The following is a 27,571-nucleotide window of genomic DNA, read 5'->3' as shown; positions in this document are numbered from 1 at the left end:
GGATCTCTATTTTTTGGATACCATAAATTATTTGAATTATAGGAGGGCAAAGTTATTTCATGTTTATGGAATTTGAGAAACATGCAGTTTTTATTGAGTCTCTTCTCCCTCTAGTGGAGGCAAGTGAGACCACAGAGGAAGGGAACTCAACAAGTGCAGCTTGATGTTACAGTAAGAAAAATTCCTACAGTGGAGGTCACAGCTTTATTAAATTACATGGGAAATACAGGGCCCCTGAGGGCAGTTTTAGAGCAACATGTAACAGTTTTAGAGAAACATGTAACACTGGTAGAGACAGAGCCTTGGGTCTGAAAGAACTTTGTTCAAGCATATAGATCTACACATCCTGATAACTAAGAGGAAATGAAGACTCAGACCCTTCTTTGTACTCAAATTGTTGCAATCAAATGCAAAATGTTGGCAATCCGTTGGTTGTTATCAGTCAGCAATGTTTATCAGTCAGAAATGCTTACTAGCAAACCACTCCTGAAATGCTGCCATAAAACCATGATACTTGATTGTTGACCCTGAGTCCATGGGTGGGCATGTGCTGATTTTGGCCGGGCTCACTCACTCCTGGGACTAGTCAGCTACAAGCTGGCTGGGTAAGGACAATCTCAGCTGCTATAATGGGATAACTGAGCCTTCCTCCACTTGTTTTTGTGTTGTTGTTTTTAAAATCTTTATTATTGAACCCTCCATTTGTTTTTCACATCCCCCCAGCAGGTTAGCCTGGGCGCGTTCTCATGGTGGAGGCAGGAGTGCAAAAGCAAGCAAGGTCAGTCATGCAAAAGGCAAGAAGGAATGCACATCCCGTGTTGAAACCTCTCTTGGACTCCTGTTTGCTACAATGTCATTGGCCAAAGCAAATTTCAGGGCCAAGCCAGAGTCAGAGCAGGGAGTGGTTACAAAGTTACAGGGAAGTGGGTATGGAGAGATGGAGACCATTCTTGAGGCCACTGATGCACTCAACCTACCACAGTTGCCTATGGTTAAGAACCAGGCCATTGCCAAAACCGGTTTGGCTCAGTGGATAGAGCGTCGGCCTGCGGACTGAAAGGTCCCGGGTTCGATTCCGGTCAAGGGCATGTACCTTGGTTGCGGGCACATCCCCAATGGGGGGTGTGCAAGAGGCAGCTGATCGATGACTCTCTCTCTCATCGATGTTTCTAACTCTCTATCCCTCTATCTTCCTCTCTGTGTAAAATCAATAAAATATATTTTAAAAAAAAAACAGGCCATTTCTTGCTTCAATATCCCTCACAACTATCCCCTCTGCACTGAACACTCGGGACAAGCCAAGCATTCAAGGCCAACCTATCATAAATGATCAGATGTCCCAGCTCCCCTCTCAAGCTGTCACTGCCTCAAATGACAAAGACTGAGCCTCCATCAAGTTTCGTGATCAAATTGTCTTACACGTGATCATTATTGAACTAATTGAATCCTGAATAGGAAGGTGACTCAAAGTAAATATTTAATCTTTTCTCTGCATCCCCAAACTAAGAGTTTATAGGATCAAAGGGGAAGAGAGTCAAGAGGATGGGAAGAACTCTTGGTCAAGAGGTCGAAACCTGTGGCTGAGGAAGTTACTTAACCTCTCAGAGTCTCAGGTTCCTTGCCTGCAAAATGGAGAGCAATCATTTATTCATCCAATGTTTATTGAGACTCTACTAAGTATAATCCTCTGCACTCACAGAGTCCATGTTGGAAACACCCTAGAAAAAGAAAACTTCTAATACAGGGCTAACAAGCATGGAGCCTTAGGAGACACAGAGAGGTGCCATTTAATCCTATTTCAGATTCAGTGAATGCTTCCTGGTGGAAGTGATGACTAAGCTGAGACTCAAAGTGAGGGCAGAAATTGGTCAAATTTTCAGGAAAGGTGTCCTATGAAGAGGGAATGGCATGTAGAAGTCCTAAACTCAAGATGTTTCCTTTCTGGCTATCATCATGGCAAGCAGAAGAATATTCTAGCATACTCTAGAATATTCATTCAGGGATACAACACAAATTCCCTGGGGATCTCAGTAAAATTCAAGTTCTGACTGTGCAGATCTGGGGTGGGATCTGAGATCCCGCTCTTCTAATGAGGTGAGACTGACCCATGGACCACACTTTGCGTAGGGATGAAGGGAAGATTTCTACAGTTAAAATTTCCATCTTCTTCCCTTCCTGGCACTTCAGACTTTATGGGGGCTGGAGAGCAAGGTGGGACAGTGATACCTTTGTGAGCAGGGTAAATCCTGTCTACTCTGAAAAACAGTTCCTGGAAGGAAGGGAAACGTTGGTTCTCTAAAAGGTCCCAAGAAACCAAAACACTTTCCAAAGGCTGTTGTCATCAAGTGCTTCAACCCCTTCACGAGAGGCTAGAGTCCTGCTCCGCCAAACACTCCTACTTACCCACATAACTCCCCCGTGCTTCTGTCAAAGTAGCCTATATGTCCCTGTGCTTTGTTTGCCCCTGGGACTGTCGTGACAGTTTTACTGACCATTTCTTTGAAAGTAGGAATCATCTTTGTCAAAGGGTAAGCCAGTCAAGTGGCAAATCCTTTACTGAGCACTGTGCTGTGTCAGGCACATGGTAGGTGTTAGAGAGGTACTGTTGGAGCCACACACCAGTGAACATAAAAAAACAAAAACAAAAACAAAAAAACAACCAAAAAGGTAGCCGGATCATCTTGCTCATGCCATTGCACAATTTTCACAAAACTCTGGAAAGGCAAAGATTTGCAGAACACAGAAGGTGAAATTGTCACCTGGCAACGAAACTCTCGCTTCCCAACAGAACACAAAACAATGGGGAGACTCTCCACTGATCCCCGCTCTGTATCACCCAGGATACCCTTGAGTCGGTGTGATCTTGTACTTTTGTATTAAGCCAGGAAGAGACGATTTCAGGACAGGTTCCTGTAGACACTTGCTTTCCTCCCATGTTGCTCCATTTCGTCTGAGAAAAGCAGGAAAAGGCTTCAAGTCTGTGAAGAGAAATCAGAATCAGCAGCAGGATTAGTACAGATACAATTCCAGGGGTCATACTATAAGGGGCAAAGGTCTTCTAAATATAGAGATAATACAGCAACAAATATTGGAAGGATACGCATTGAAATGTTAACAGTGATTATTCCTAGCATGGCAGGCCTTGTTGGCAAACTCAAGAACTATTCTCAAACCCTTCACCAATGATAACTCCCATTCTCTAAGCTAGAGAGCCAAATACTTGATTTATCAAATGCCTTTTTAACTATGGGTGGTCACGCGATGCAGTTCTGGTCATTTAGATGAATTGGAAATCCGCGGAGGTTCCTGGGAAACCTGGTGTATCCTGTTAAAGGGAGAGAACTGGAAGGAGACGGCTGCTTCTGCCCATCCCTCTTCTTCCTGCCTTGACCTTGGTCATGATGGCTGGAGCTATGGCAGTCATCTTGCAACCATGAAAATGATTCAATGGGAACCCAACATGCTGCTAGTGGAATGGCAACTTAGGGAGCGTCTAGGTCCTTTATGATACTACCAAGCAATAGAACCAATACCAGCAACCCCTAACTCTGGGCTTCTATTCTTGCAAGAAAAACACTTCCCTATTTAACTAAACCGCCGGATCTTATTTCAAGTGCTTGTAATATATCAGTGAAAGAAATAAAACTTTCTAGTGGAGGATGGAAGACCATGAGTCATAAAATAAATAAGGAGCTATAGCATGTTGGAAAGTGGGGTGCCATGCAAAACAAACAAACAAACAAACAAAAGAAAACCCAAGAAAAAACAGGAAAAAGAGACAGGGAAAACATGATCACCAGGGTAGAAGAAGAGGGGGAAGTTCAAAACAGAGCTGTCAAAAGAACTCTGAAGATAAGAAATGATAGAAATAAAGATTTGAAGGAGGCGAGGGAAGTGGGGGGTTGGTCCTGTGGGTAGCAAGACAGGAAGCATCTAAGACAGTGAGCTTCCAACTCAAAGTTCCTGAGGAGGAAGAGAGCCTGGCATGTTTGAAGAATCCGAGCAGGCCGTATGGGTGGAGCAGAGTGAAATCGGGGAGAAAAAGAGTCAGAGCAAAAGGGCTTTGTGGGTCACCCGGAGCACTTCTGCTTTTACTCTGGGGAAGGTGGGGGCCTCCGAGTGCTGTCAGCAGAGAAAGGAGGCGACCTGACTCCTGTGTTCACAAGAGCCCTCTGGCTGCTACAGGGAGAGCATGCCAAAGGTGGGGCAGGGAAAAGGTGGCCGGGAAGCAGAAGAGCTTAGGAGGCTATTTCCATAATCCTGGTTAGAGACCGTAGAACCTGGACCAGAATAAAAACAGTGAGAGAAGAGAAGTCCGATTCTGTACACATTTTGAGGAAGTGGCAATAGGATTTGCTGATTGGTTGGAAGTGGAGGGTGAGAAGATATGCAGAGTCAAGGGTTACTCCATGGCTTCACGCTGAGCGACTAGACAGAGGGCAAATGGGTGGTGGGAGGGTCAGAAGCTCATTTGGAACATGCTACGTTTCTGACACCTACCCAAGTCGGGGCATTAGTAGGGGGTTGGTTATATGAGTGTAGAATTAAGGACAGGGGTCTGGACGGCACATTTAAACTTTAGGGGTCATTGCCAATAGAGTATCAGTTTTGTTGTGCAGACAAAAATGTGTGCTTCAACAGAAAAACAATGCATTGTCAGAGGGACCCTATGTGGGAGTTATAAAAGGTATCACTATATATAACTATATATATGTATATATGTATGTTTTTTATAAAACATATCACAAATTTTTTTTTTTTGCAAAGTGGCCATTTTTATGAGAGTGGGGCGTTTGATCTCAGAACAACGTTCCATTAAGGCTCTTTTATTCAAAAATTGCCATCATGACTGATAAAGTATCTTCAGTGTTGCAAGACTTACATGGTAAACATAACACCCCTACCTACACTTATTCAGTAGTGTGCACTCAATGGAAAACAAAAGGGCATTAGTAACAGCTACTTCTTTTCAGCAGGTATGCAGGTAACAGGAATGAACACTGACTTCCTAGGATAAGTTGATGACAGAATTAACACAAGTTAACTGGCGTTCCTTTTAAAGGTGGGAAGTTACACTCAATACAAACAAAACAAACAAAAAAATGCTTTCAATGCATAGTGTTATATCCATGCTGTCATGCCACAAAAACAGCCTTGCCAAGCCTCACAGAACTGCAACCACGTGCAACGATAAATAATACTGAATGAAGTTTACCATCTGACCCTTGGGCAATACTTTCCAGGCATTCCATTAGCTTACCCGTTGCAGTACTCTAAGCTAGTCACATTGACAATCACATCCAGCGGGGTGCTTGCTGCAAGGGAGGCATGTCCCCAGTTGTTTTGGCTACACTATCATGGGAAGGCATTCCTGGGGTTCTACATCAAAGTAACGGTATTGAACAGTCTAATGGTAATCGCTGATAGCCTGCTCATGTGAATGATGGTTCCTTCATCCATTGTGTTGGAAGGCCGCAGTGGGAAGGGGAAAATCAAAAACAAAAAACTAACACTATCCCAATGGTCTGGGCTGGAGAAAGGGAAGTGCCTTCGGATCCACATGGCACTTGACCGTCATTTTATCAGGGTTTTCCTTCCAATGAAGCTACCACGTTGCCTCTCAATTTCTCTCCAAGTGTTGAACGGTCCTTTATGGCATTCAAGCCATTCACTTGCTACTCAGGTTTAATACTTTAATGCTAATTTCTTCTTAATGGCATCACTAGAGCCAGCATAAACCATCCTGCTTTTAAAAGGTGCACTTTCAGGATTCCGTAGTGCCCAGGGCTGTGGCTGCACAGCTGGGCTCCGGCTGGGCAGCACGGGAAGGAGGACGATGGGGGGTGGCGGGGAGCGGAGAGGGCGGGGCATACCGCTCTATGTTTTAAACAACCGTCAGCAAGGTAAAATAATTCTGTGGAAAAAGCAATTTTACCTCCATTTGCACATTCATTTAAATACTTGTGAAATTATGTACATATGCATTATAATCCATGTATACATATGTGGGAAACATATATATGTATAATTATACATATTCTATTATAATTTCATGTATATTTATTACTGCATGTATAGTTGTATTATGTATAATTAAATGGTATATTTTATATATATAATTATCAATGAGGGAAACAGGCAGATGTAATAACTGGCTCAAAATAGAATGCAAAACCAGCCATATATATATATATATATATATATATATATACACACACACACATATATATATATATACACACACACATACTATACAATACACATTACATAATGCATATGTAATGTATACACATATATAATATATACATAATCTTATACAATAAAAAGCTAATATGCAAATGATCATCATGCCCTCGTGCCCTTGCACCAGGGCTGGGAGACCTGAGGCCCGGTCAGGGACTTGAGGCCACACCCCCAACCTGGCAGGGCTTGATTGGGAACCTGAGGCTGCACCCCCCCACCCAGCAAGGCTTGATGGGGGTGAGGCCAGCCAGGCCTGGGTCTCTCGAGATTTTGAAGCATGCATGGGTGGGTGGGGACTTGACTCTGAGTCCAGAGATATGCCCCATACTCTGACAGGAGGGAGATTTTCATATACATTTTACTAATTTTCTTTCATCTCTGACTTTTCTATTACAGAGAAAGATCAAGTAGTAATATTAAAGTATTTCCTCTAATTAATTCCCTTTAAATGTGCATAAATTTCATGCACCAGGCCACTAGTATATACTATATAATGCATATCTATGTATATAAAAGCTTAAGCAACCTTTCGGCTGGTAGCTATAATGTTCAATGACCACTAGGGGGCAGATGCTCAATACACAGAAATGGTAACATGGAACAGACTGACGAATCTCAGAGGGAAAGGGGGAAGGGAGAGTGTGGGAAGAGATTAAACAAAAATCTTATATGCATACTAGAGGCCGTGTGCATGGATTCATGCATGGGTGGGGTCCCTCAGCCTGGCCTGCAGGGATTGGGCTGAAACCAGCAGTCTGACATCCCCTGAGGGGTCCTGAATTTCGAGAGGGTGCAAACCAGGCCGAGGGACCCCACTGGTGCTTGAATCTATGCACCAGGCCTCTAGTGTTAATATATAATGTGTAAAAAGCTTGCATGATATATAATACCCAAATATTATATACAATGCATGTAAAATAGACATAACATATATTACATAATGCATATACATGTCTGTACTTACTCTTTTGAGCCAATTATAACATCTGCTTGATTCCCTCACTGATTAGTGAGTAGAATCAAGATCCTTAACGTATGCTCATTTTATAACTATATGAGTCAGGATTTTATCTTGGTCAGGTCACATAACTCCTAAGAGGCAAAGCTAAGATTTGAACCCAGGTAGCCTGGCACCTGAGCCCCACACTTCACCAGTGAGCTAATACACGTGGACACACTTAGCTCACTGCAGGTACTGACATACAGCAGGGTCTAGTATTGCTAAGAAGCAGGAGTGCCCTCCAACAGAACCTGCGTCAAACACCCAGTCTCTCACCGTTTTGGAAGTGGAGGGCATGGATGACAGTAAGACCCCTGAGGTCTGGGACTGGGAGCTGGGTTTGGCCTCCCAGGTGATCCATCTCCTGTATTCTTCCCGGACCTGGAGTTGGAGACAGACATGAGGTGATGAGTCACTCTCAGGGGCAGGAAGTGTGCTCCACAGGCATGTCCCCTGGGAGGGGGGAAGTCAGGACAGGGAGGGTAGCAGCTGCATACCTGGCGGCTGAGCAGACAGTGAATGAGGAAGATGAAGGCTCCCTGCAGGCTATTGATGATGGTGAACAGGTAGGCCATGACACTGGCGATGGGGCCTACCTGGAAAATGCCCAACACCCAGGAGCACCCCAAGATGAAGAGCTGGGCAAAGGCCTTGAACGTCAGCAACCTGGGGGAGAAGATTTGCAGAGGGTAAGGTACTGGGAGGTGGCTGTGGTCCTTGGGGGTCATGCTCCCAAGAGTGGTCTGAGGCTGCCACTCTATGACCCGCCACCAGGGTGCGAATAGACGTGGGGCAGAGTCTTCAAGGCTAGAGGTAGGAACACCAAATTCGACAGGCACCTGAAAGGCAACACATCTACAGACACACCTGGGCATGAAGATGCGTGAACACATATTTAATGCAATTGTCTGAAAGCCAGAAGGATCCACATGTCCATGAATTTGGGACACATTTGTCAATAGTAAAGCCATGGTATAAAATGCTATAAAGCCCCCTCTTTTTTTAAATTTTTTAAAATATACTTTATTGATTTATTACAGAGAAGAAGAGAGAGGGATAGAATTAGAAACATTGATCAGCTGCCTCCTGCACACCCCCTACTGGGGATGTGCCCGCAACCAAGGTACATGCCCCCAACCGGAATCAAACCTGGGACCTTTCAGTCCGCAGACCGACGTTCTAACCACTGAGCCAAACTGGCTTTGGCAAAGCCCTTTTTTTTATTGAGGTAAAACTCACATGACATAAAAATCACTGTTTTTACCATAAAGTGTGCTATTCGTTGGTGTTTAGCATAGTCACAATCTTGTACAAATATCACTATTACCCAGTTCCAAGACATTTTATCACCCAAAGAGAAACCCATTCCTATTAGGCAGTCATTCTCCATTTCCCTCTCCCCCAACTGGAAACAACCCAGATGACCATCAAAATATGAGTGGATCAGCACAATGTGGCCCATCCCTGCACTGGAATACCATTCAGCCATAGGACAGTGTGTGGCACAAAATAAGCATTTTTGTTAGGTTTAATCTTAAGTATTACAAGAAATAAACTATGTATTATGTGGGGTAAAAAGTTCTGGATGATATGTAGAGTATCCTGCCACTTATGTAAAAGAGGGAGGATGTATAAGTATAGAATTTTCTGGAAGAAAACTCAACTTGAGGGATAATGGCTGCTTAAGGGGGGAGAGGTCTGGGGACCTGCGGGTGTCAGGGAAGGAAGAGGGAATTACTTTGCACATGTTCTCTTTGTGAACTCTGGGAAAAAAGACACCTGCTAAGAAGAGCTCCTGGTGGTTAATTGGGCTCAAATGTTTATTTTTATTTATTTATTTATTTATTTATTTATTTATTTATTTATTTATTCTGCATGCTGGGGATCGAGCCCACAATCCAGGCATGTGTCCTTGGTTGAAATTGAACCTGGGACCTTTCAGTGCACAGGCCAATGCTCTAGCCACTGAGCCGAACCAGCTAGGGCCAGGCTCACATTTTTAAAAACAGCCTAGCAGCCATTTCTGTGCAGGGGCCTGTCACATACACTGCACACTGGAGGCTCTGGACTGCCTCCCTATAGGCTGAACGGCCTTTCTGCACCATGTTTCTGCCACCTGAGCCTGCCCTTATAAAGGAATTCCTGGAACCCTTTTTTAGCCACTAGCAGTAAGACTTTCCCCATCCAGGCAGAGCTGCACAGTTCCAGCTAATCAGAAGAGCTTTATTCTGACCAATCAGACTGTGAGGATTTGGAATCTTCATTTGCATGAGGATGGACCAATCAGGGACCAGGGATGAGGAATTCTGTCCATAGAAGCCAACTTCACTCTGGCTCAGAGAGCAAACTTTTCCTTTCCACCGAAACAGAAGGCTGTGCCTCCCTGGCTGAATGGAAACACTGTAGATCTCTCAGCAGAGCAGAGCAGAGCAGAGCGGTGAAGTGCAAAGTGAACCACCTGGAGCAGTGCAGAGCTGTCTAACCAGAGAGGGCCTGGACCGACGCCACACAGCCATGCAGTATCACAGCTGAACTGTTGTGCCCTGAATGTTTCTTTCTTCACCACGTCCCCAACTAAGATTCCTGATGGCACCAACAACTGTCAGCCATTGGTTGGCATCTTTTACACTACTTAATTCTTCTTATCACTGCAAGTCTTAACTTCGACCTTTTTCCTTTAACTTTTTACAAACAACATTTAAAAAATATATTCAAAATGGATTAGGGATTGGACACTGACAGAATAACAAGCAGAGGACTTGAGCAGGTTGCTGATAATAACACCTACGGTGTCTGGGTTTCAGCAGGTTCTTGAAATGAAAATCAGTTGAGCGATGAAGTTAGGAAACACAAATGGTCTGATAATGGAAAAAATAAAAAGGTAGCAACCACTGCTAAGAGAGTCATTAACGTGGAGTCAGGAGGCTCAGAGGGAAGTGGCACCTCTGCAAGACTTGGGCCTGGTTGCAAATGGGCTGCTGAACTCAGCTCAAGGCCAAGCTATAAACATCCTGGAATTATGTATAATTGCCCTCCTCCTTGCAGGGGTTTTTCCCTATTGCTTTTTTAAAAAGAGTGGGAGGAAAGAGGGAGAGGAGAAAGGAGAGAGGAAAGAGGAGAGAGGAAGAGAGGGGGTGTGGGGGAGGGAGAGACAGACAGCAGGGTGTTGACATATTGATTAGTTGGCTCCTGCAGGCTTCCTGACCAGGGCCAGGGATTGAATCTGCAACCCAGGTACATGCCCTTGCCTGGGAATTGAACCCGTGACCCTTCCATGCGTGGGCTGACGCTCTAATCAGCAGGGCCTCCTTCTTGCTTTTGCTTCCCTCAGTTGCACATTGAAACTAACAAATCCCGGTAACCTAGCCAGCAACCCTTCATTTGCAGTAAAGAATTACACTGGGGGGAGGAGACTGTCGATGAATTTCTAATTAAATTTAAATTTAATTAAGGGGAGGAGACTGATGATGAATTTCTAATTAAATTTAAAAATACTCATGTTAGAGAAAACTGGTAATACAAATAAAATAGCATTCTGTTTTTGCAAATGTGCACATATAAGTGTGTACAAAGTAATTGGAAAACATGTCAACCTATGTTCAATATATGGAACACTTTTCCTAGTAACCTGTTAGCATCGGGAGCTGGTTAGTATTAATGAAGGAAGGGAACAAAGGGAATCAAGCATGAAGCCTAACGAGTGAGGGAGCTGGATTGGAGATTAATCTGCTTCACTAGGAAGTTACAGCATTCACAGGCTCCCCAGGGGACCACCACGTCCTCCACCCTGGGACTTAACCCCCAGAGGATGCAGAAAGCATCTCCCCTGGAACAAGCAGCCAGGTACCCGGATTATCGCGGGGAGCAGGAGCAAACTCCTTACCTAGGCACATGCACAGTAGAAGCCAAGGTGGCTCAGGGAGAGGTCCTTCTACCTTGAGGTATGTGCTGTAGGAGCCTAGATGGCAACCACAGAGGGGATGTACCAAGACTGGGAAAAGAATCACACTGGATGAGGGCACTGAATCCTGGGAGGTCCCCAGAAGGGATGGATTTGGGGGAGGACCCAGTACAAGCCCAGAAAAAAACAGGAAGTAGGTTGGATAGTTTGAAAGCACTCTTGCTCTTATCTACAATAATAAAAGTGTAATATGGAGATCGATCAAACAACCGAACAGCAGAACGACAGTCCAGTCGACCTTCCAGACAACCACGCTATGACACGCACTGGCGCCAGGCCAGCCAAGGCGGGTGCGATGCGATTGGTCGGGAGCTCCGCCACTGTCCCACGATCTCCCAGCAGAAAGAGGCCCAGGCTACCTGGCCTGCGGTGCTGTGGTGGGCGGAGCCTCCCTCTTCCGCTGCTATTGATCTGGGGCCCTGTGATAGATTGCCTCACAAAGGGAGGCCCAGGCCAGCCAAGCGATGGCACCCCACGCCTGTCGCCTGCAGAGGATGGCAACAGGTGGCCAGGGAGGGGAGGGACAGTGCCCCACAGATGGCAAGCGGTGGTAGCGGTGGGGATGGGGCCAGGTGCTGGCAGCCTGGGGAAGGAAAGCCCCAATAGACCTTGAGCCCCAGCCAGGCCTAGGGACCCTACCCAAGGGGTCCTGGATTGTGAGAGGACGTAGGTCAGGGTGAGGGACAGCCCCACTCCCCTGCACAAATTTTGTGCACCTGGCCTCTAATTATATATATATATGATTACCAAGGATTATCAAATGCTGCTAGAGCCTGTCCCCTCTACATCCCCAAGTCATTATTTTCCTTCACCCCGATAAATCTTGCCACTACATTTAAATGTCTCCCACACAGATGCCCTTTGAAATTCCTTTCTCATGACACCACAAGAATCCATTTTCAAGAGCAACACCTGTGCTAAGCGCTTCATAAGCCACATAAAGTGTGTAATACCAATACCCCCATTCTACAGATGAAGAAAGTGAGTTTCAGAGAGGTTGTGTAACTTGCCTAAGGCCACACAGCTTGTAAGCGGCTGAGCTGGGTCACTACGCTATTCTGCCTTGGGTAGAAGACCAGGCAAAGGTACTCATTTGTGGAAAGAAAGAAGGAAGACGGGGAAAAGAGAGAGAGGAAGAAGGGACCACACCTGGTGTCTTTGAGTGTGGAGACTTCAGCATTGACGCTGGAAAGTTTCTGCTTCAGGATCCACAATGTCCAAGTCAGGAGGACGGAATTGATCTACAAAAGTCAAGCAAAAGGGACTGAGGGATTGGATACACAAGCTGTTTAAAAAAAAAAAAAAAAATGGAACAAGCATGGGGAGATAAGAGATCAACCAAAGGACTTGTATGCATGCATTTAAGCATAACCAATGGACGCAAATGGGGCTGAGGGCATGTATGGGAGTGGGGTGGAGGGGGAATGGTAAGATATATACACATATAATACCTTAATTTAAAAAAATGGGGGGAAATGGAGCAAGCATTACTAAGAAAGAAACTTAAAAATAGATTCAGGAGGCTCCAAGCAAAGTGGGCCTCTGTACAACTTGTGCCTCAGTTCTCAGAGCTGCTATTAAGTTGCTAACCTGTTGCTAAACTCAGCTCAAGGCGGAGCCATAAACATCCTGGAACCACAGGGAAACTCCCAGTTCCACCTCCTCCCTTGGTATGGAAACTAACCAGGCCTGGGAAGACTTCCGCTTTAGGGTTTTTGTCTGTATAGACCACATGTGTCAAACACAAGGCCCTGGGGCCAAATCCGTCCCGCCAGGCCTTGCAATGTGGCCTGCACCGCGCTGTCATCACTGTACTCCGCTGCGTTTCCATCACAATGACAGTTTATGACTGTTCAGTAAACCATTCGGCCCGCGATTTAGGCTGCATTTTAGATTTTGGCCCCTTCTCTGATTGAGTTCGACACCCCTAGTATAGACCCTGCCTCTCTTCTCCCAATTTAGGTTGATATCTAAGTAACCTGTGTCTCCAGGGCTGCCACTCCTTTTGCTCAAATAAATGCTTTTCATTTTTCGTCACAGTCTGCATTTAATGTTGGTTGGTAAAACAGACCATGGCCAAACCATCTTTCAAAATGGAACTCTGGCCCAGTCTTTGGTAACCGCTCCAAGAAGCTCAGCTATAAGGGCAGTAGCCACTGATTCAAATCAACCAGGACTCGGTTAATAATCGGCAGCCTCCCTCATTTCTGCCCTTGATTCCAGCTTAGGACCAAAAGTAGAAAGCCAGTGTGTGCTGTAGCCCCCCTACAAGGTCCCCCTGCTCACCACCTCTGATCCAGGCACACCCGAGGCTTCCATTTCCACATCTATCCAGCTTTCCCTCCTCCGCCTGCTTCTGGAACTAACAAATTGATGACCTGACTCCTTTCCTAGAGCAATCTCTGGAGAAACAGCCGTTGCTGTTCTCATCTGGGTGATCTCATCTGGGTATTTCCACTTGATGCCTCTGGGAAATTGGACTCAGGACAGGTGCCCTGTTATGGGTTGAACTGTACCCCACCCGCAAAGATAGGTGGAAGCCCTAATCCCCAGCACCTCGGATCTTATTTGGAGACATGGTCTTTGCCGAGGTGATCACATTAAAACGGGGTCAATGGAGTTGGGCCCTGATCCAGGATGCCTGGTGTGCTTATAAGAAGAGGCCGTCAGCCACAAAGATACCGGCATGCACAGCCGGGAGACGATGTGAGGACACAGGAAGCAGACAGACATCTACAGGCGAAGAAAAGCCTGGGGCTACCCCGTAGTTGGTGAGAGAACTGGGACAGATCCTTCCCCAAGGCCTTCAGAGGGCGCTTGGCCCAGCCAACGCCTTGATTTCAGAGATCCAGCCTGCCTCCAGCACTGAGACAACAAAATCCCACTGTTCTAAGCTACCCCGTGTGTGATCATTTGTTCTGGCAGCTCTAGAAGAGGAATAACATGACCCTGGAAAATCAGATAGGAGTCAGAGCAAAACCCTCTGGAGGAATACAGCTACAAGAATTCCCAATGTTTAGATTGGCCACATATGAGCTCATAACTAACAATGACAAGCGACACAAGGAAACAAGCCACCAGGGGTGACAAAGATCATCTCGAAAGATTGTGGAATCTGGGTTGGCACCAAGGAGGAGAGAGATGGTTGTTGCTCAGCCTCCCTCGGATGCCCGGATTGCCAGGGATGTGGAGGAGGAAATTGAGGGGGCGGAAGGGGAGGTTGGGCTAAGGTTACAAAGTCTCACTGATGCAAGATGAGGATTTCCCCAGATCTAATCTACACCATGGTGACTGTAGTTAACAATATCTTGTTGCATTCCTAAAATTTACTGAAAGGGTAGATCTTAAATGTTTGCACCTGCTATTTTCAACAACATGGATAGATCTTGAGAGTTATTGGGCTGATGAAATAAGTCACACGGAAAAGGACAAATGCCTATGATTTCACTCAGAGGTAGAACATAAAACAGAAGTAACCAACCAGAAAAACAAAACAAAAACAAACTCTATGATAACAGAATGGTAGTTACCAGAGGGTAAGAAGGGCGGGAGAGAGGGCAAATGGGTAAATGGGGACAAATACATGTAATGAAAAGAAACCAGACTTTTGTGAGCATGCAATAGAATACACCAATGTCATCTATACTAATAAAAGGGTAATATGCTAATTAGACCAGGTCAACCGGACATCTTCCAGATGTCCGACTGCCTTCTGGACAAAGCAATGGTAGCGGGGACTGAGGTAGAGACGGTTAGGGGTGATCAGGCCGGCAGGGGAGCAAGCAGTTAGGTGTGATCAGGCCAGCAAGAGAGGGCAGTTGGGGACGATCAGGCAGGCAGGCAAGTGGTTAGGAGCCAGTGATCCTGGATTGTGAGAGAGATGTCGGATATCCCTTGAGGGGTTCCAGATTGAAGAGGATACAGGCCGAGCTGAGGAACACCCCCTCCTGAGAATGAATTACCTGAAATGTATATACAGCACAACCAATGCTATGGCAATAAATTTAACTTAAAAAAAGGAAAAAAATGGTAACTGTGAAGTGATAAAAATGTTCATTGCCTTGATGGTGGTGATCATTTTACAAGACATATGTAAGTCAACGTTTCAAGTTGTTCACAGTAAGCTTATAATTTTTATGCCAGTTATACTTCAATAAAGCTGAGAAAAACCCTTCTCTACTTTTTCCTTCATTCAACATCTGTGCTCAGAAGAGATTAAATAGACCCATTTTGCTGAAACGCAAAGGACAAAGAAGACTGTGGTCTCTCCCAGGGGATGAGCATGCTGCGTTAAAAAAAAATTAAAAAAAAAAAAATCACGAGCCAAAGACATGCCATTCCAGCTTGGAAATCTCAAGAATCAAGGATCAGAAGGGAGAACTTTTGAGAGGAATACGTGACCTGGGCTCTGCAACTCCCGCGGGCACTCCCTGATCTCCCGGTTCAGTCCCTCCTCCAGAGCCCACAGCCCCAAGCAACTCGCTTACCAGTATGATGGCGCACACAGGCCCCAGGAAACTCCAGATGAACCCTGTCTCGGTATTCAACCAGCAGCTAAGGAGAGAAACAGGAGGAGTCAGTGCTTGCCTCAGTCTTGACCTTCAAGTTAACTACTCCAGCCAAGTGTAGAAGATTGGGAGATGAGATGGAGATAAAAAAATAAAATAAATAAAAAAATCTCATGATGGGGCGGGTGGCATTTCAGTTTTCTCTGGACTCCTGCAAGTCCTCTATCTGACCCCCTTCCCGAGTACGTGCTCCTGAAATGCTCACTTCGTGCCGTGCGAAGAGGCCCTTCTCAAGGCAGAACCTTTTCATCGCTTTTCCCTCTTTTCAGGTCTCCCCATGGCGCACCTCGTCCTTCAAATGTCAGCTCAAACGTCACCTCCTCAGAGAAGCCACTCCTGACTGTTCCTTACTAACTATACTGTTCCTGCTCCTGGTCCCGCTCTGGCAAAGCTTGCTGCCTTTTTTTATGGCATCTATTTGGACCATAAATATCGTGTTCAGCTTGTGGACTGGCCGATTGCCCGCCTTCCCCTACTAGACTATGAGCTGCTTGAGAACTCAGACCTTGAATGTCTGTTCATCTCTGAATACCCAGACACGGCGTTCCATAACTATTTGTTGAAAGAAAGGACCTTGCCATTTGCAGCAACACAGATGAAGCCTGAGGGCATGACACTAAGTGAGATAAGTTGGACAGAGAAAGGTGAAGGATGTCACCTATATGTGGAGCCTTAAAGGGGAAAAACAAGCTCACAGACACAGAGAACAGATAGGTGGCTGCCAGATGTGGGAGTGGGGTGGAGGTGAGAGAAATGGGTGAAGGAGGTCAAAAGATGCAAGCTGTCAGTTATAAAATTAACTAGTCCTGGGGATGTAGTGTATAGCATGGTAACTATAGTTCATAATGTTGTCTATTTAAAAAAATATATTTTATTGATTTTTTACAGAGAGGAAGAGAGAGGGATAAAGAGTTAAAAACATCGATGAGAATCATCGACCAGCTGCCTCTTGCACACACCCTACTGGGGATGTGCCCACAACCAAGGTACATGCCCTTGCCCGGAATCGAACCCTGGACCTTCCAGTCTGCAGACTGACGCTCTATCCATTGAGCCAAACTGGTTTCAGCCATAATGTTGTCTATTTTAAAGTTGCTAGAAGAGTACGTGTTAATGTAAAAATAAAAAATAAAAAAATCTCACAAGTGAAAAGTGTGTAACTAGGTGAGAGGATGGATGTTAGCTAGATTACTGTGGTGATCATTTCACAATATATAGAAATCTTTTATCGATATGCTGCCTTTATTAAACGTGTATCTTCACAGTCAAAACATAAACCAGGCATCACATGAGAGCATACTATTCTGCTTTACAAATGGCATTGACACATTCTCCAGAAACATACTGACATTCTGCACCAAATGTATGTTGGATTTCCAAAACCCACCCACTTCCAGCCTGTATGCCACATGGGTATGTTGGATTGCACCCTGTGCTGTCAGGATGGGCAGCCTAGTTCCTGGAATCCAGGGAAAGCTGGCCTATTGAGGCAACTGATTGCTGTGACCACTGGAAAACATAAGACTTTCCAGTGACTTGGGGGTGTATTAGCTGTAAGAGAACATTCCATTTTGTTCGCAGTGATCCATATGGGGTATGACAGGTAATTAGGGAATCAGAGCTTATAACAGACTTCTATTAGATAAAGCCCTTTTAATCACTTCCTTCAATCTCCTGAATTACTCCATAGTAGCTATAATTGTTTTATGATTTCCTCTGAATGGTCAATTAGCAGTGATTGGCCTGTCTCCCTTTTCCCCTAGCAATAGCACAGACATAGTCATTCGATTAAATTGTTCTTTCTTTTTGAAACTCTACCGAGGAGAGACTGGGGGATGCGATACTGTTGCATCCTTAGCAGTTTTGGTGGTAGACGGGATTGAGTCTTGGACAAAGTGGGGCCGAGCGGTCTCCTTTGCTCTTTCATTGCCCTGTGCTCTGCAAAGCTAACTCTTTTCAGAAAGCCTGGAGGATGCTGAGCAGCTTTTGACGAATGCAAGGCTTGCTTTACTAAATACTTGTACGGCCTTTCCCGCTATGAACTGGTCACTCTATAACTGTGTGCAGTGAATGGACAGTGGTGTGGACCTTTAGAGGTCACGCAAAGATCCGGAACCTTTCCGTTTTCAGTGGTCACTGCTTATGCCTCCCAGGGCTGAGTATGGCGCTCTCAGTTGAGTCTAATACACAGGAATTGCTTGGCTTTCCAAGGCAGGGTATGCTTCTCTTGGTAAGCACATTAAGAAGGGATCCTATAGTAGACACTGTGACAGAAGATTTTTGGAAATGTCTATTGGTGCTTAGCAATTAAGGTTTTCAAGCTAGAATGACCTGGGCTATGAGGAGATGTACAGATTCTTTCTGGAACAAAAACATCCATCATTCAAAATTATTATCATAAGCAAAAACTGTGCATAGTTTTATTTGATTCTGGATGAGTTGTTTGTTTGTTTGTGTGTGTGTGTGTGTGTGTGTGTGTGTGTGTTTATGTCCTTCTTGGAGATTCCAGTGAGAATTGCACTTAAATAGTGGAGGAAGGGAATATGCTTGCTGTCTCCTGCTCTTATGAAAAAGAAAGAAAAAGAAAAAAAAAACCACCACCAACAACAACAAAAAACAACAAAAAAAATCTATATGAGAAAAACAAGATGTGGTGTTTGTCCCAGTCTGCTTTTTCTTGTCTTCATATTCTTGGCCTCCATGGTTGTAAAGTAAGCAAAAGCAGAAAACTAAAAAAAGGGTTACATGGTCATAAGAATCTTAATAAAACGTCAACCTAAGTAATAGGACACAGGGACTTTGTCAGAGGGCAGGTTTGCTATGGCTCTGAACTTGGCCTCCTCAAACAGTAGAACTCTACTGCCCTGGGAGTCAAGTTTGACAACCACATGGTCTCTCTTGGTGCTGAGTCTCCAGTAGCAGAGGAACAAAGGCAGGAAAATGTTCACACCCAGTCAGGACCAACCACTTACGCAAATACTGGCTACTTCCCTGTGGGCTCTGCTTCTCTGACTGCCGGCCTCAGGGCATCAGCCTAACAGCACTGGAGACTGTTCTCCTGGGAGCAGCCCCATCCAAGGGCTGTTGGGAGGGAGCTAGTGGGTAAATGTGCCGGCTCCCTCCCCCTTGGGTGGGATAACGGTGGTGCACACCCTGCACTGTCTCCCCTTGGTACCTTTGGTATTAAACCCGGTGACCCCCAGCAGGACCTGCTCCTGAATTCACTCTGTGTGTGTTCCTGTTCCTCCCTGTCTCACTTCCCCACCCCCTTCCTCGTGCTTTGAGATAATCTCAAATTCTTGTCACTGATGCCTTCCTTTCCAAAACTTTCCCAAACCACCTACAGGCGTTATCCAAATTCAATGCCCACCCCAGTCTCCCCTGTCTTCTCCCCGCCCAGTCCATCTGTTCTTCAAACACACCTCAAGCTCTCCCCCGTGGGCAAACTTTCATCCTCATCGATGTTGCTATCCGCTTTCCTCTTTGCCGTGTGCCTTCCAGCAGAGCTTTTAAGAAAGATCCAGCTCCTCCCTCCTCCAGACAGCCTTCCCTGGACTTTCCAGCTTTCAGAAGCCATCAGCCTCTGGTCTGTGCTGGGCTTATCCTACCTGCTTATCCTAACTTGCATGGTCACCATCTCGTGACAGGACAGTCAGGCCTGAACTCAGCTTGGACGCTTCCTAGTTGTGTGACCCGGGCAATTTCTGCAACTGTCCTGAGCCTTGATTTCCTCTGCAGCCACCACTTATGAAGCTGTTACTCCATGTTGGTTTGGTCTGGGGCTGCCATGCACAGCAGCACAGGTTGTGCACTGCACAGACCCAGCGTATGATGTCTCCTGTGCATGATGGAGATGCTTCCATTTAACATGGGATGTTGGTTGGGAAGCACTGGTGATAACAGGATCGTGAAGCTTATGGGGTTTAGGTTATGATGGGTGCTCACTGAGTGTGAGTTCCTTTTCCTCGACTCTTATCCTATGACCTCACCTGAAGTAGAAACCATCATAAGGCAGGGGGGAAACCCAGATCACTGAACACCCCCAAACACAGCTCAGCAGCTTGCCTACAGCACAGGGTGATAAGCAGAGACCCTGGGATTGGAAAGGCCCCAATCCAGGTCCTCACATGCCCCCCCCCCCTCACTGAGCCCGTTTCCTCATCTGTAAACTGAGGTAGCAGCACTCCCTCAGGGCCTGTCAGAGAACAAAGGAAACAACACAAAAAGCGAGTTTCCATCTCTGCCCTGTCCACCTCCCCCTTGTCCTAGAAGTCACCGGATTTTGTCCTCAAAGTGGATTCAGTCTTTTACTTACAAAACCATGTCTGTGAAAGCGTGAGTTTGGTATTCTGGTCATTTTTTTTCCTACTTACTTACAAAATAAATACTTTTTAAAGTCAGCATGTACCAGCATACTGCCTAAAATGATCTCGCATAGAAATGTGGTAAACACACCTCACTTAGGACAGACCATATCGTAACAGCGATGCTAATCACGACGTGAGTAATGCTTGGCTCTGTGCCAGGCCCTGCTTTAGATGTTTTGCAGATAACAACTCACTTCACCCTCACAACAGCGCCCTAATGTCACACGGCTCTTCGCCCCCACTGCACAGGTCAGGACACGGAAGCACCACTAGGAGGAAGTGGAGCCAAGACTCAAACCCAAGAGAGTAGACTCCAGAGTCCATGATTTGAAAACTGTGCAACCACGCCCTGACTGGGTAGCTCAGTTGGTTGGAGTGTTGACCCACACACCAAAAGGCTGTAGGTTCGATTCCGGGTCAGGGCAAATACCTAGGTTGCAGGTTGGATCCCTGGTCGGGGTGTGTATGGGAGGCAACTGATTGCTATCTCTCTCTCACACATCAATGTTTCTCTCTCTCTCTCTCTCTCTCTCTCTCTCTCTCTCTCTCTCTCTCTCTCTCTCTATCTCTCTCTCTCTATCTCTGTCTCTATCTCTTTTTCTCTCTCTTTCTCCCTCCTTTCCTCCCTCTTCCTCTCTCTCTCTCAAATCAATTAAAAAACATACAGTTGCTGAAACCGGTTTGGCTCAGTGACTAGAGCATTAGCCTGCGGACTCAAGGGTCCCAGGTTCGATTGCAGTCAAGGGCATGTACCTTTTTTGCGGGCAGTGGGGGATATACAGGAGGCAGCTGATGCATATTTCTCTCTCATCGATGTTTCTAACTATCTCTCTTTCTTCCTCTCTGTAAAAAATCAATAAAATATATTTAAAACAAAACATACAGTCAAGTCCACTGTGTACATCACCACCATTTACCTAGACTCCAGCGCAAACAGGAGCCCCTGGCTCTGCGCATGCGCACCCTGTGCTGCTGTCCGTGGCAGCTCCGAGAGCATCAGAATACAAAAAGCACCCTGACCCGTAGCCACGCTCCTGATAATGTCATTGCTCTTCTGTGGCCCACATCATGATCACCGTGAACCCCGGCAGCAAGGTCTTCAGGGAGGGAGGGGAGCTCACTTACCGATTATGCATCCCGTAGCCCCACGGCTGCACACCAGCAGAGACGGCCACCACCAGCCCCGGGAGCCCGTAGCCAAAGGCGCAGAGGTACCCCATCTTGACGTTGCGGGAGTTGAAGTAGTTCACCACCTTCAGGTTCCTGACCATGAGGAAGAGCATCACGGCCTCCACCAGCATCCAGAAGAAGCAGGCGAGGAAGAGGTAGTGCAGCAAGCCCGCGATGACGGAGCAGCCTGTCTGAGAGGAGAAGCGCGTGCACTCAGGACTCCCCGCCCCCTTCCCAAGGGCCAGGGTCAGAGGAAGAGGGCAGGAGAGGGACTATTTTGATGGGCATTCCCCAAATACAGTCCATGCACTGGCTCATTCATTCATTCATTCATTCCACAAATATTTATGAGAGTCTCCATCATGGGCTGTGCCCGCCCTGTGGTGGGGTGACCCATCGCCCTGGTTTGCCTGGGACTGAGTTTTCCCAGGACATGTGACTGTCTATGCTAACACTGGGAGCATTTGGGGTAAAAACGGGTAGAGGGTCCCCCACTTTAGGAGATGACTGACGATATGGGGGCGGGAGGTTTACAAACTACAGCCGCTGGACCTGTCTTATAAGTAACGTTTCAGGGGCACACAGCCACGCCCACTTATGTATCCTCTAGGGCTGTTTTCAGACTAAAACAGCAGATATGAGTAGTTGCAGCAGAAATGGTAGGATCCGGTAAAGCCGAATGTATCCTATCTGGGTCTTTATAGAAGCTTGCCCAGTGCTGGCCTATGATGAGAGTGGGGTGCAGCTACCAGCATTTCGTCCCCAACGGGACTGGGAAGCCAAGCATCTCGCAGGGAGACGGGGAGCTCTGCACACAGCATGGTCACCCGCCCAAAATGTCAAGAGTCCTGCTTGGGGGAAACTCCGAGAGCCTCCTTTGTTTCGGGCACAGGTCTGGGGGTCAACGGGCCCAAGTTCTTGCTCTCACCGGGCACATAATCTACTGGCAAAAGCAGATACACAATGAAACAATAAATAATCAATATGGCTTCAAGTAAGTGCTGAGTAGGAATGCAACATGGAGTGGTAAGTTGAGTGTCTCCGCTGTAGCCTTATTAATGGCTGTAATGCTATTGCGGTTATTTTCTGTCTTGGGGGAGGGGGTCCTGTTCTGTGTGTTGCGACATCCCTGGCCTCCACTCATGAGATGCCAGCAGTACCTTTTCCCAGTGGTGACAGTCAATAATGTTTCCCGATAGTGCTAAATGTCTCCCAGGGGGGCAGAATCATCCCAGGGGATTAAGAATCAACCAATGGCTTAAAGAGTCAGAGGAGGGACCGCCACAATATATAATATGATCAAGGAGTCAACCAGAGAAGGTACTGGAGGATGAGTACTCTGAAGAGGGCATAGCACTTGCAAAGGTCCTGAGGTGGGAACTACGATAGAGGGAGTTGGGTAGGGATGAGCGGAGGCAGATGTGGAGATCATGGGGCTGGATGGGGGCCTAGCCAGAGGGATGTGAGACCTGGTTGGAGGTCTTGTCTATGCCGGTGAGGAAGAGAAACTTGGCCAAGAAGAGACACACGCAGAGGTGCAGGTGGAGGTAGGTGTTGCGATTGCGGATGGCACGACACAGCAGGAACGTGGCGATGGCCAAGAGGAGGCACACCAGGGAAATGATCATGCCCACGTAGCTAATGACGTGCAAGGAGAAATCCATCTGTCGGGAAAAAGATACTCCACTCAGACAGAGAAAAACATTCTGCTGGGCAGGATGATGCAGACCCCTGACTTGGGCAGAACGAGCTTGGGGAATTTTCTTCCTCTGTCATCAGGGTAAATGAGATATTGCCCATCACCATTCTTTGGCATCTATAGGCATCCATCAGCACCATTCCCACCCCTGTCCCATTCCCCACCCCACATATTACTAAGGCAGGATGTCTACAAACTACATTTCCCAGAATCTCTTGGGGTTAAGGTCCTGGATGTCCTTCAGGTTCTCCCATGTGGTGCATGCATGGAAGTCTGGGAAGACAGAGACCATCTTTTTGCAGTCAAGCATGAGCTGTGGCTGGACACCGCGTTCCAACGGTCCTGTTTTTAATTCTAATAGATGGGGAGTGGTCTGAGAGCAGCAATTTTTATCTTCTGATTGCACCAGCAAAGGGGTGCTCCTGAAGCCAAAATCCAAGTAGCAGCTCCCTGACTTCAACTGCTCCATTTCTTCCTAGGAGCACCTAGTTCCCTGTGTTCAGTCCCTCTCCTGCTTGGAAAACCTAGAGCGGCTCCTGTGCCCTGCACTGAACCAGGACCGGCGCATACATGTTCAGAGACGCCAGCTTCCGGGAGTGGAAATGACAAGCTGAGTCCTTCGCATAAATCATTATTCACCAATCATTTTAATGAATTTTAAACTTATTCCAGTGCCCTCTGTGTATCAAAGATTGGTAAGGTGTGCCAGCTACCATCTCATGAGCTCCTCTGGACAGCATGGTGACCACGTAGCTAGAAAACCGTCTACAATTCTGCTGGTTTCTACTTGTATGAACACGAACAAGACACTTATAGCTCTGTGCCTTCATTTCTTCATCTGTCACTACCTTATAGGATCGTTTTAAGATTTTAGGAGCATTCAATGAAAATAGTGAGATTACGCACAACTATGCCACAAGCATATGACGTGTTGTGGAAGTGTTAGTTGTCATTTTTTTCTTATTCTCAATTTTGAGATGTAGGAACTGGGTTCAGGCTCAGAGAGGCTAAGTGATTTGTCCAAGGAAACATAGCCAGGATGTGAAGGAGATAGGAGGTAAAACTAGGTCTGTCTTGCTTCTCTTACATCCAATGCATTGTATTTCTCTAAATAGCATTTAGGGCCCTCCTGGCAGAAAACTGAACCTCAGATATGGCACAATAGGCAAGGATACTCATCACGGCACTAAGGAGGTTGTCTTTCCTGCATGTCAATCTCCCCACTCACCAAGTCTCATTTCATACTCTATTACCTTCCTGATCAATCTCCAGCTCTCATTAATACACCTGAATTCCCACAGCGTCTTGCAGCATTTACATAATTTAGTGCAAAGGGACCACTGGATCCAGAGTTCAAATCCCACCTCCACCAATTACAAGCTTCATGATTAGGCCGACTGCTGAGCCTCAGCCTCCCACCCTATAACATGGGCCTAAAACTAACAAGTTAAAATAAAGGGTCCAGTACATAGAAGGTGCTCATTAAATAGAACCTGTGATTGGTATTGTGTCTGCACCTATTTAGGATCATTTCTTGTTTGATATATGAGTGTCCTGGCTTCCCAAGCAGATCACGGATTCTCTCTGTCCCCACGGCTCACTCACATAACACACACCATGAGGGGCACACTCCGATGTTGAGTCAATTTCTCCCAATCAGGAGTGGGGAACCAGAGCACAGGGTGTCAGCACTGACCGTGAGCTCCCCGGATGCCATGATGATGGCCAGGTTCGCCAGTCGATGGCAGCTGCAGACAGTATGCATCTCAGAGGCTTCCAGGACCTCACAGCCAGATGGTGTCCACCTGCCGCTCCCCATGTCTGTGCTCCAAGAAACACAGATGGGCCTCTCAAACTTCTGCTTTGGCTGAAAATGCAAAGGCTCTTGGTCACCTGAGAGCCCTCTTGAATGGACTCAATGTCATAATTTTAAGAGTCATTTGGGGCAAGAAGATTCAGGGATGTCCTGTAGGGAATGGATGGAAATGCTGATATTTCCATGTGCAGTGATGAAAAGAAATGTCCTGGATGCCAGACCTGTCTCTACCCCTGGCTTGGACATAGCTAATGTAAATAAAGTCCATGTGTATATTCCTGCATCAACGTTACATAATCTAAACTAAGCCTTACTGGTTGAGGAAAGGAAGAACACCACATAGAAAAATAACAGCTCGCCCTGGCCAGGTGGCTTGGTTGATTGGAGCACCGTCCTGCACACCAAAAGGTTTCAGATTCCATTCCTGGTCAGGGCACATACCTAGGTTTTGGGTTTGATCCCTGATCGGGACATGTTTTTGGAGGCAACTGATTGATGTTCCTCTCTTATCTCTCTCTCTCTCTCTCTCTCTCTCTCTCTCTCTCTCTCTCTCTCTCTCTCTCTCCCTTTCTCTTTCTCTAAAATCCTCTAAGATTTAGAAACAAAAATAAGTAGAAGAGCCCTAACAAAAATAAGTAGAAGAGCCTGCGAACTGAAGGGTCCCAGGTTTGATTCTGGTCAAGGGCATGTACCTTGGTTGCGGGCACATACCCAGGGGGGAGTGTGTAGGAGGCAGCTGAACAATGTTTCTATCTCATCCATGTTTCTAACTCTTTATCCCTCTTCCTCTCTGTAAAAAAATTTATATATATATATATATATATATATATATATATATATATATATATATATGTGTGTGTGTGTGTGTGTGTGTGTGTGTATGTGTGTGTGTATATACATATATATATATATATATATATATATATATATATATATATATATATATTTTAAGAAGTAGAAGAGCTCATTCTTCTAGAATGGCCTTGTGTTGCTCATCATTGGGTTCCTATGAGAAATGAGAGTCAAGCCTGTCAATCAGCGGGTGGGGGCCCAGTGAGGACCTCTTCACAAACCTCGATGTTCTCCAGAGTGTAGATGACTGGCTCAGAGAACCCTTCTTTCTTCTCCCCCGTCATGACGCCCCCAATGATGCGAGAATTCATCTTCAGCTTCCTCTTGGAGTTGGCCAAGGGGGTCTGAGGGTCTTGGAAGAAGCTCTCATCGAGCACAGACTCCATACCCGCAAAGGAAACCAAAGCCACCCCAGTGGTTCCTGCAAGTCCCCCAAGAGCAAAAAAATGAATAAATAAAAAGAATCGTTTGCTCAGTAGGCATTACAGATAGTCCAATACATGCAGACACATGTATGCTTCAGTACCCTGTATGTCTCTGCACCGTCACTGGCCTGCCCTGAGAATTGACACACCAGTGGATTTCCCAGTGACTCTCAGCAGAACCATAAAAAAAAAATTTTTTTTTAAATAAAAATCCCAAGATGCCATCACCTGGACAAATCTGGGCAATCTTCACAAAATAAATTTGAACTTGTACTTTTAAAGGGACGGTTTGACTAAGCAATGGGAACTAACGTCCCTCCCACGCTTTTGATTATTCTCATTCAGTCTCTTGGGTGGTCTCAATGTTGATGGTCTCCAGGGATGTGTCCTAGGCCTTCCCCTGTGCCCTTCAGAGAGCACATACTAGTAGATCAGAGGGTGGCTGACAATGGCCAACAAGCCAATCGAGCCATTGCTTTGGGGTGGTGGGGCTGTTTGTTTGTCCTAAATAAAAGTTGTATTGCAACATAGCCACACCCATTTCTTTACGTATTGACGTATTGCCTATGAATGCTTTTGCACCACGATGGCAGAGCTAAATAACTGGGACAGAGACTGTAATGTCCTCAATGCCTAGAACAATTACCAACCAGCCCTCTACAGGGAAAGCTTGCCAACACCGATACAAACTGGCACTGGCACTAGGAGGACAGTAGGAGCCACATGTGTGATTTTAAATTGTCCAGTGGTCACATTTTAGGAAAGGGGAAAAAACAGGTGAAATTGATTATAATAATTTTTAACTCACATGCAATCAATATAAACAACTACCGTGTTTCCCCCAAAATAAGACATCCTCCAAAAATAAGACCTGGCGCATGAAAAGATAAGATATCCCCTGAAAATAAGACCTAGCGCAACTTTGGGAGAAAAAATTAATATAAGACACTGTCTTATTTTGGGGGAAACAGGGTAGTAATAAGATATTTCACATCTTTTTTTTTTTTTTTTTTTTTTCACAAAGCCTTTGGAATTAGTATATATTTTACAGCTTTACCACATTTCAAGTGCTCAATGACCAAATGTGGCCAGGAGCTGCTGCATTGGAGAGGGAAGCTCTCGATCCTAAAGCAGTATTATGAGAGTATTTATTTCATGTCCGATTTCCCTAGCAGATGGAAAGCTCCATGAGGCAATGGACTGTTTCTATCTCCACCATCAGGAGTCCCTCAGTGTCTGGCACAGGTCTTGGGACGTAGGAAGTGATCAATTCATATCTGCTGATTAAACGCACACAAACCACCCTCCTTGACTCTCACAAGCTGGTCTGTACCTGTAGATTCAGATTCCTCAATTGTGGAACAGCCAATCTTCATCTCATCCCCTTTGGCTTTCAAGTTGAAGATCACATTCTCTTCTTTGCATTCTTCCTTGATAACTTTGCTCTGGATATCTAAAAGGAGAAAGGAA

General features: G+C 45.9%; 1 protein-coding gene across 3 annotated transcripts in view; it reads right to left on the bottom strand.

The window, feature by feature from the left end:
• The window catches only part of ADGRE1 (adhesion G protein-coupled receptor E1), a 64,318-nt gene that overhangs the window by 11,480 nt on the left and 25,267 nt on the right, over positions 1–27,571 (bottom strand). For 2 of the 3 annotated variants that reach the window (XM_036459681.1, XM_045589178.1), the window contains 10 exons: positions 27,435–27,554; positions 25,898–26,097; positions 24,705–24,875; positions 22,779–22,973; positions 21,265–21,500; positions 15,692–15,758; positions 12,354–12,445; positions 7,741–7,909; positions 7,520–7,624; positions 2,679–2,978 (listed from right to left, as the gene is read on the bottom strand). In XM_036459681.1, the coding sequence (XP_036315574.1) occupies positions 2,973–2,978; positions 7,520–7,624; positions 7,741–7,909; positions 12,354–12,445; positions 15,692–15,758; positions 21,265–21,500; positions 22,779–22,973; positions 24,705–24,875; positions 25,898–26,097; positions 27,435–27,554 (1,361 nt within the window). In that variant the 3' untranslated portion in view covers positions 2,679–2,972. Of the gene's footprint in view, positions 1–2,678; positions 2,979–7,519; positions 7,625–7,740; positions 7,910–12,353; positions 12,446–15,691; positions 15,759–21,264; positions 21,501–22,778; positions 22,974–24,704; positions 24,876–25,897; positions 26,098–27,434; positions 27,555–27,571 lie in introns of those variants that run through there. The other variant, XR_004991833.2, reaches the window with a different exon arrangement.

Source organism: Pipistrellus kuhlii, unplaced genomic scaffold (genome assembly GCF_014108245.1).
Source record: "Pipistrellus kuhlii isolate mPipKuh1 unplaced genomic scaffold, mPipKuh1.p scaffold_m20_p_30, whole genome shotgun sequence".
In the NCBI taxonomy this organism is placed as follows: domain Eukaryota; kingdom Metazoa; phylum Chordata; class Mammalia; order Chiroptera; family Vespertilionidae; genus Pipistrellus; species Pipistrellus kuhlii.
The sequence above is the reverse complement of the archived record's forward strand: the minus strand, read 5'-3'. Positions and strand labels throughout refer to the sequence as shown.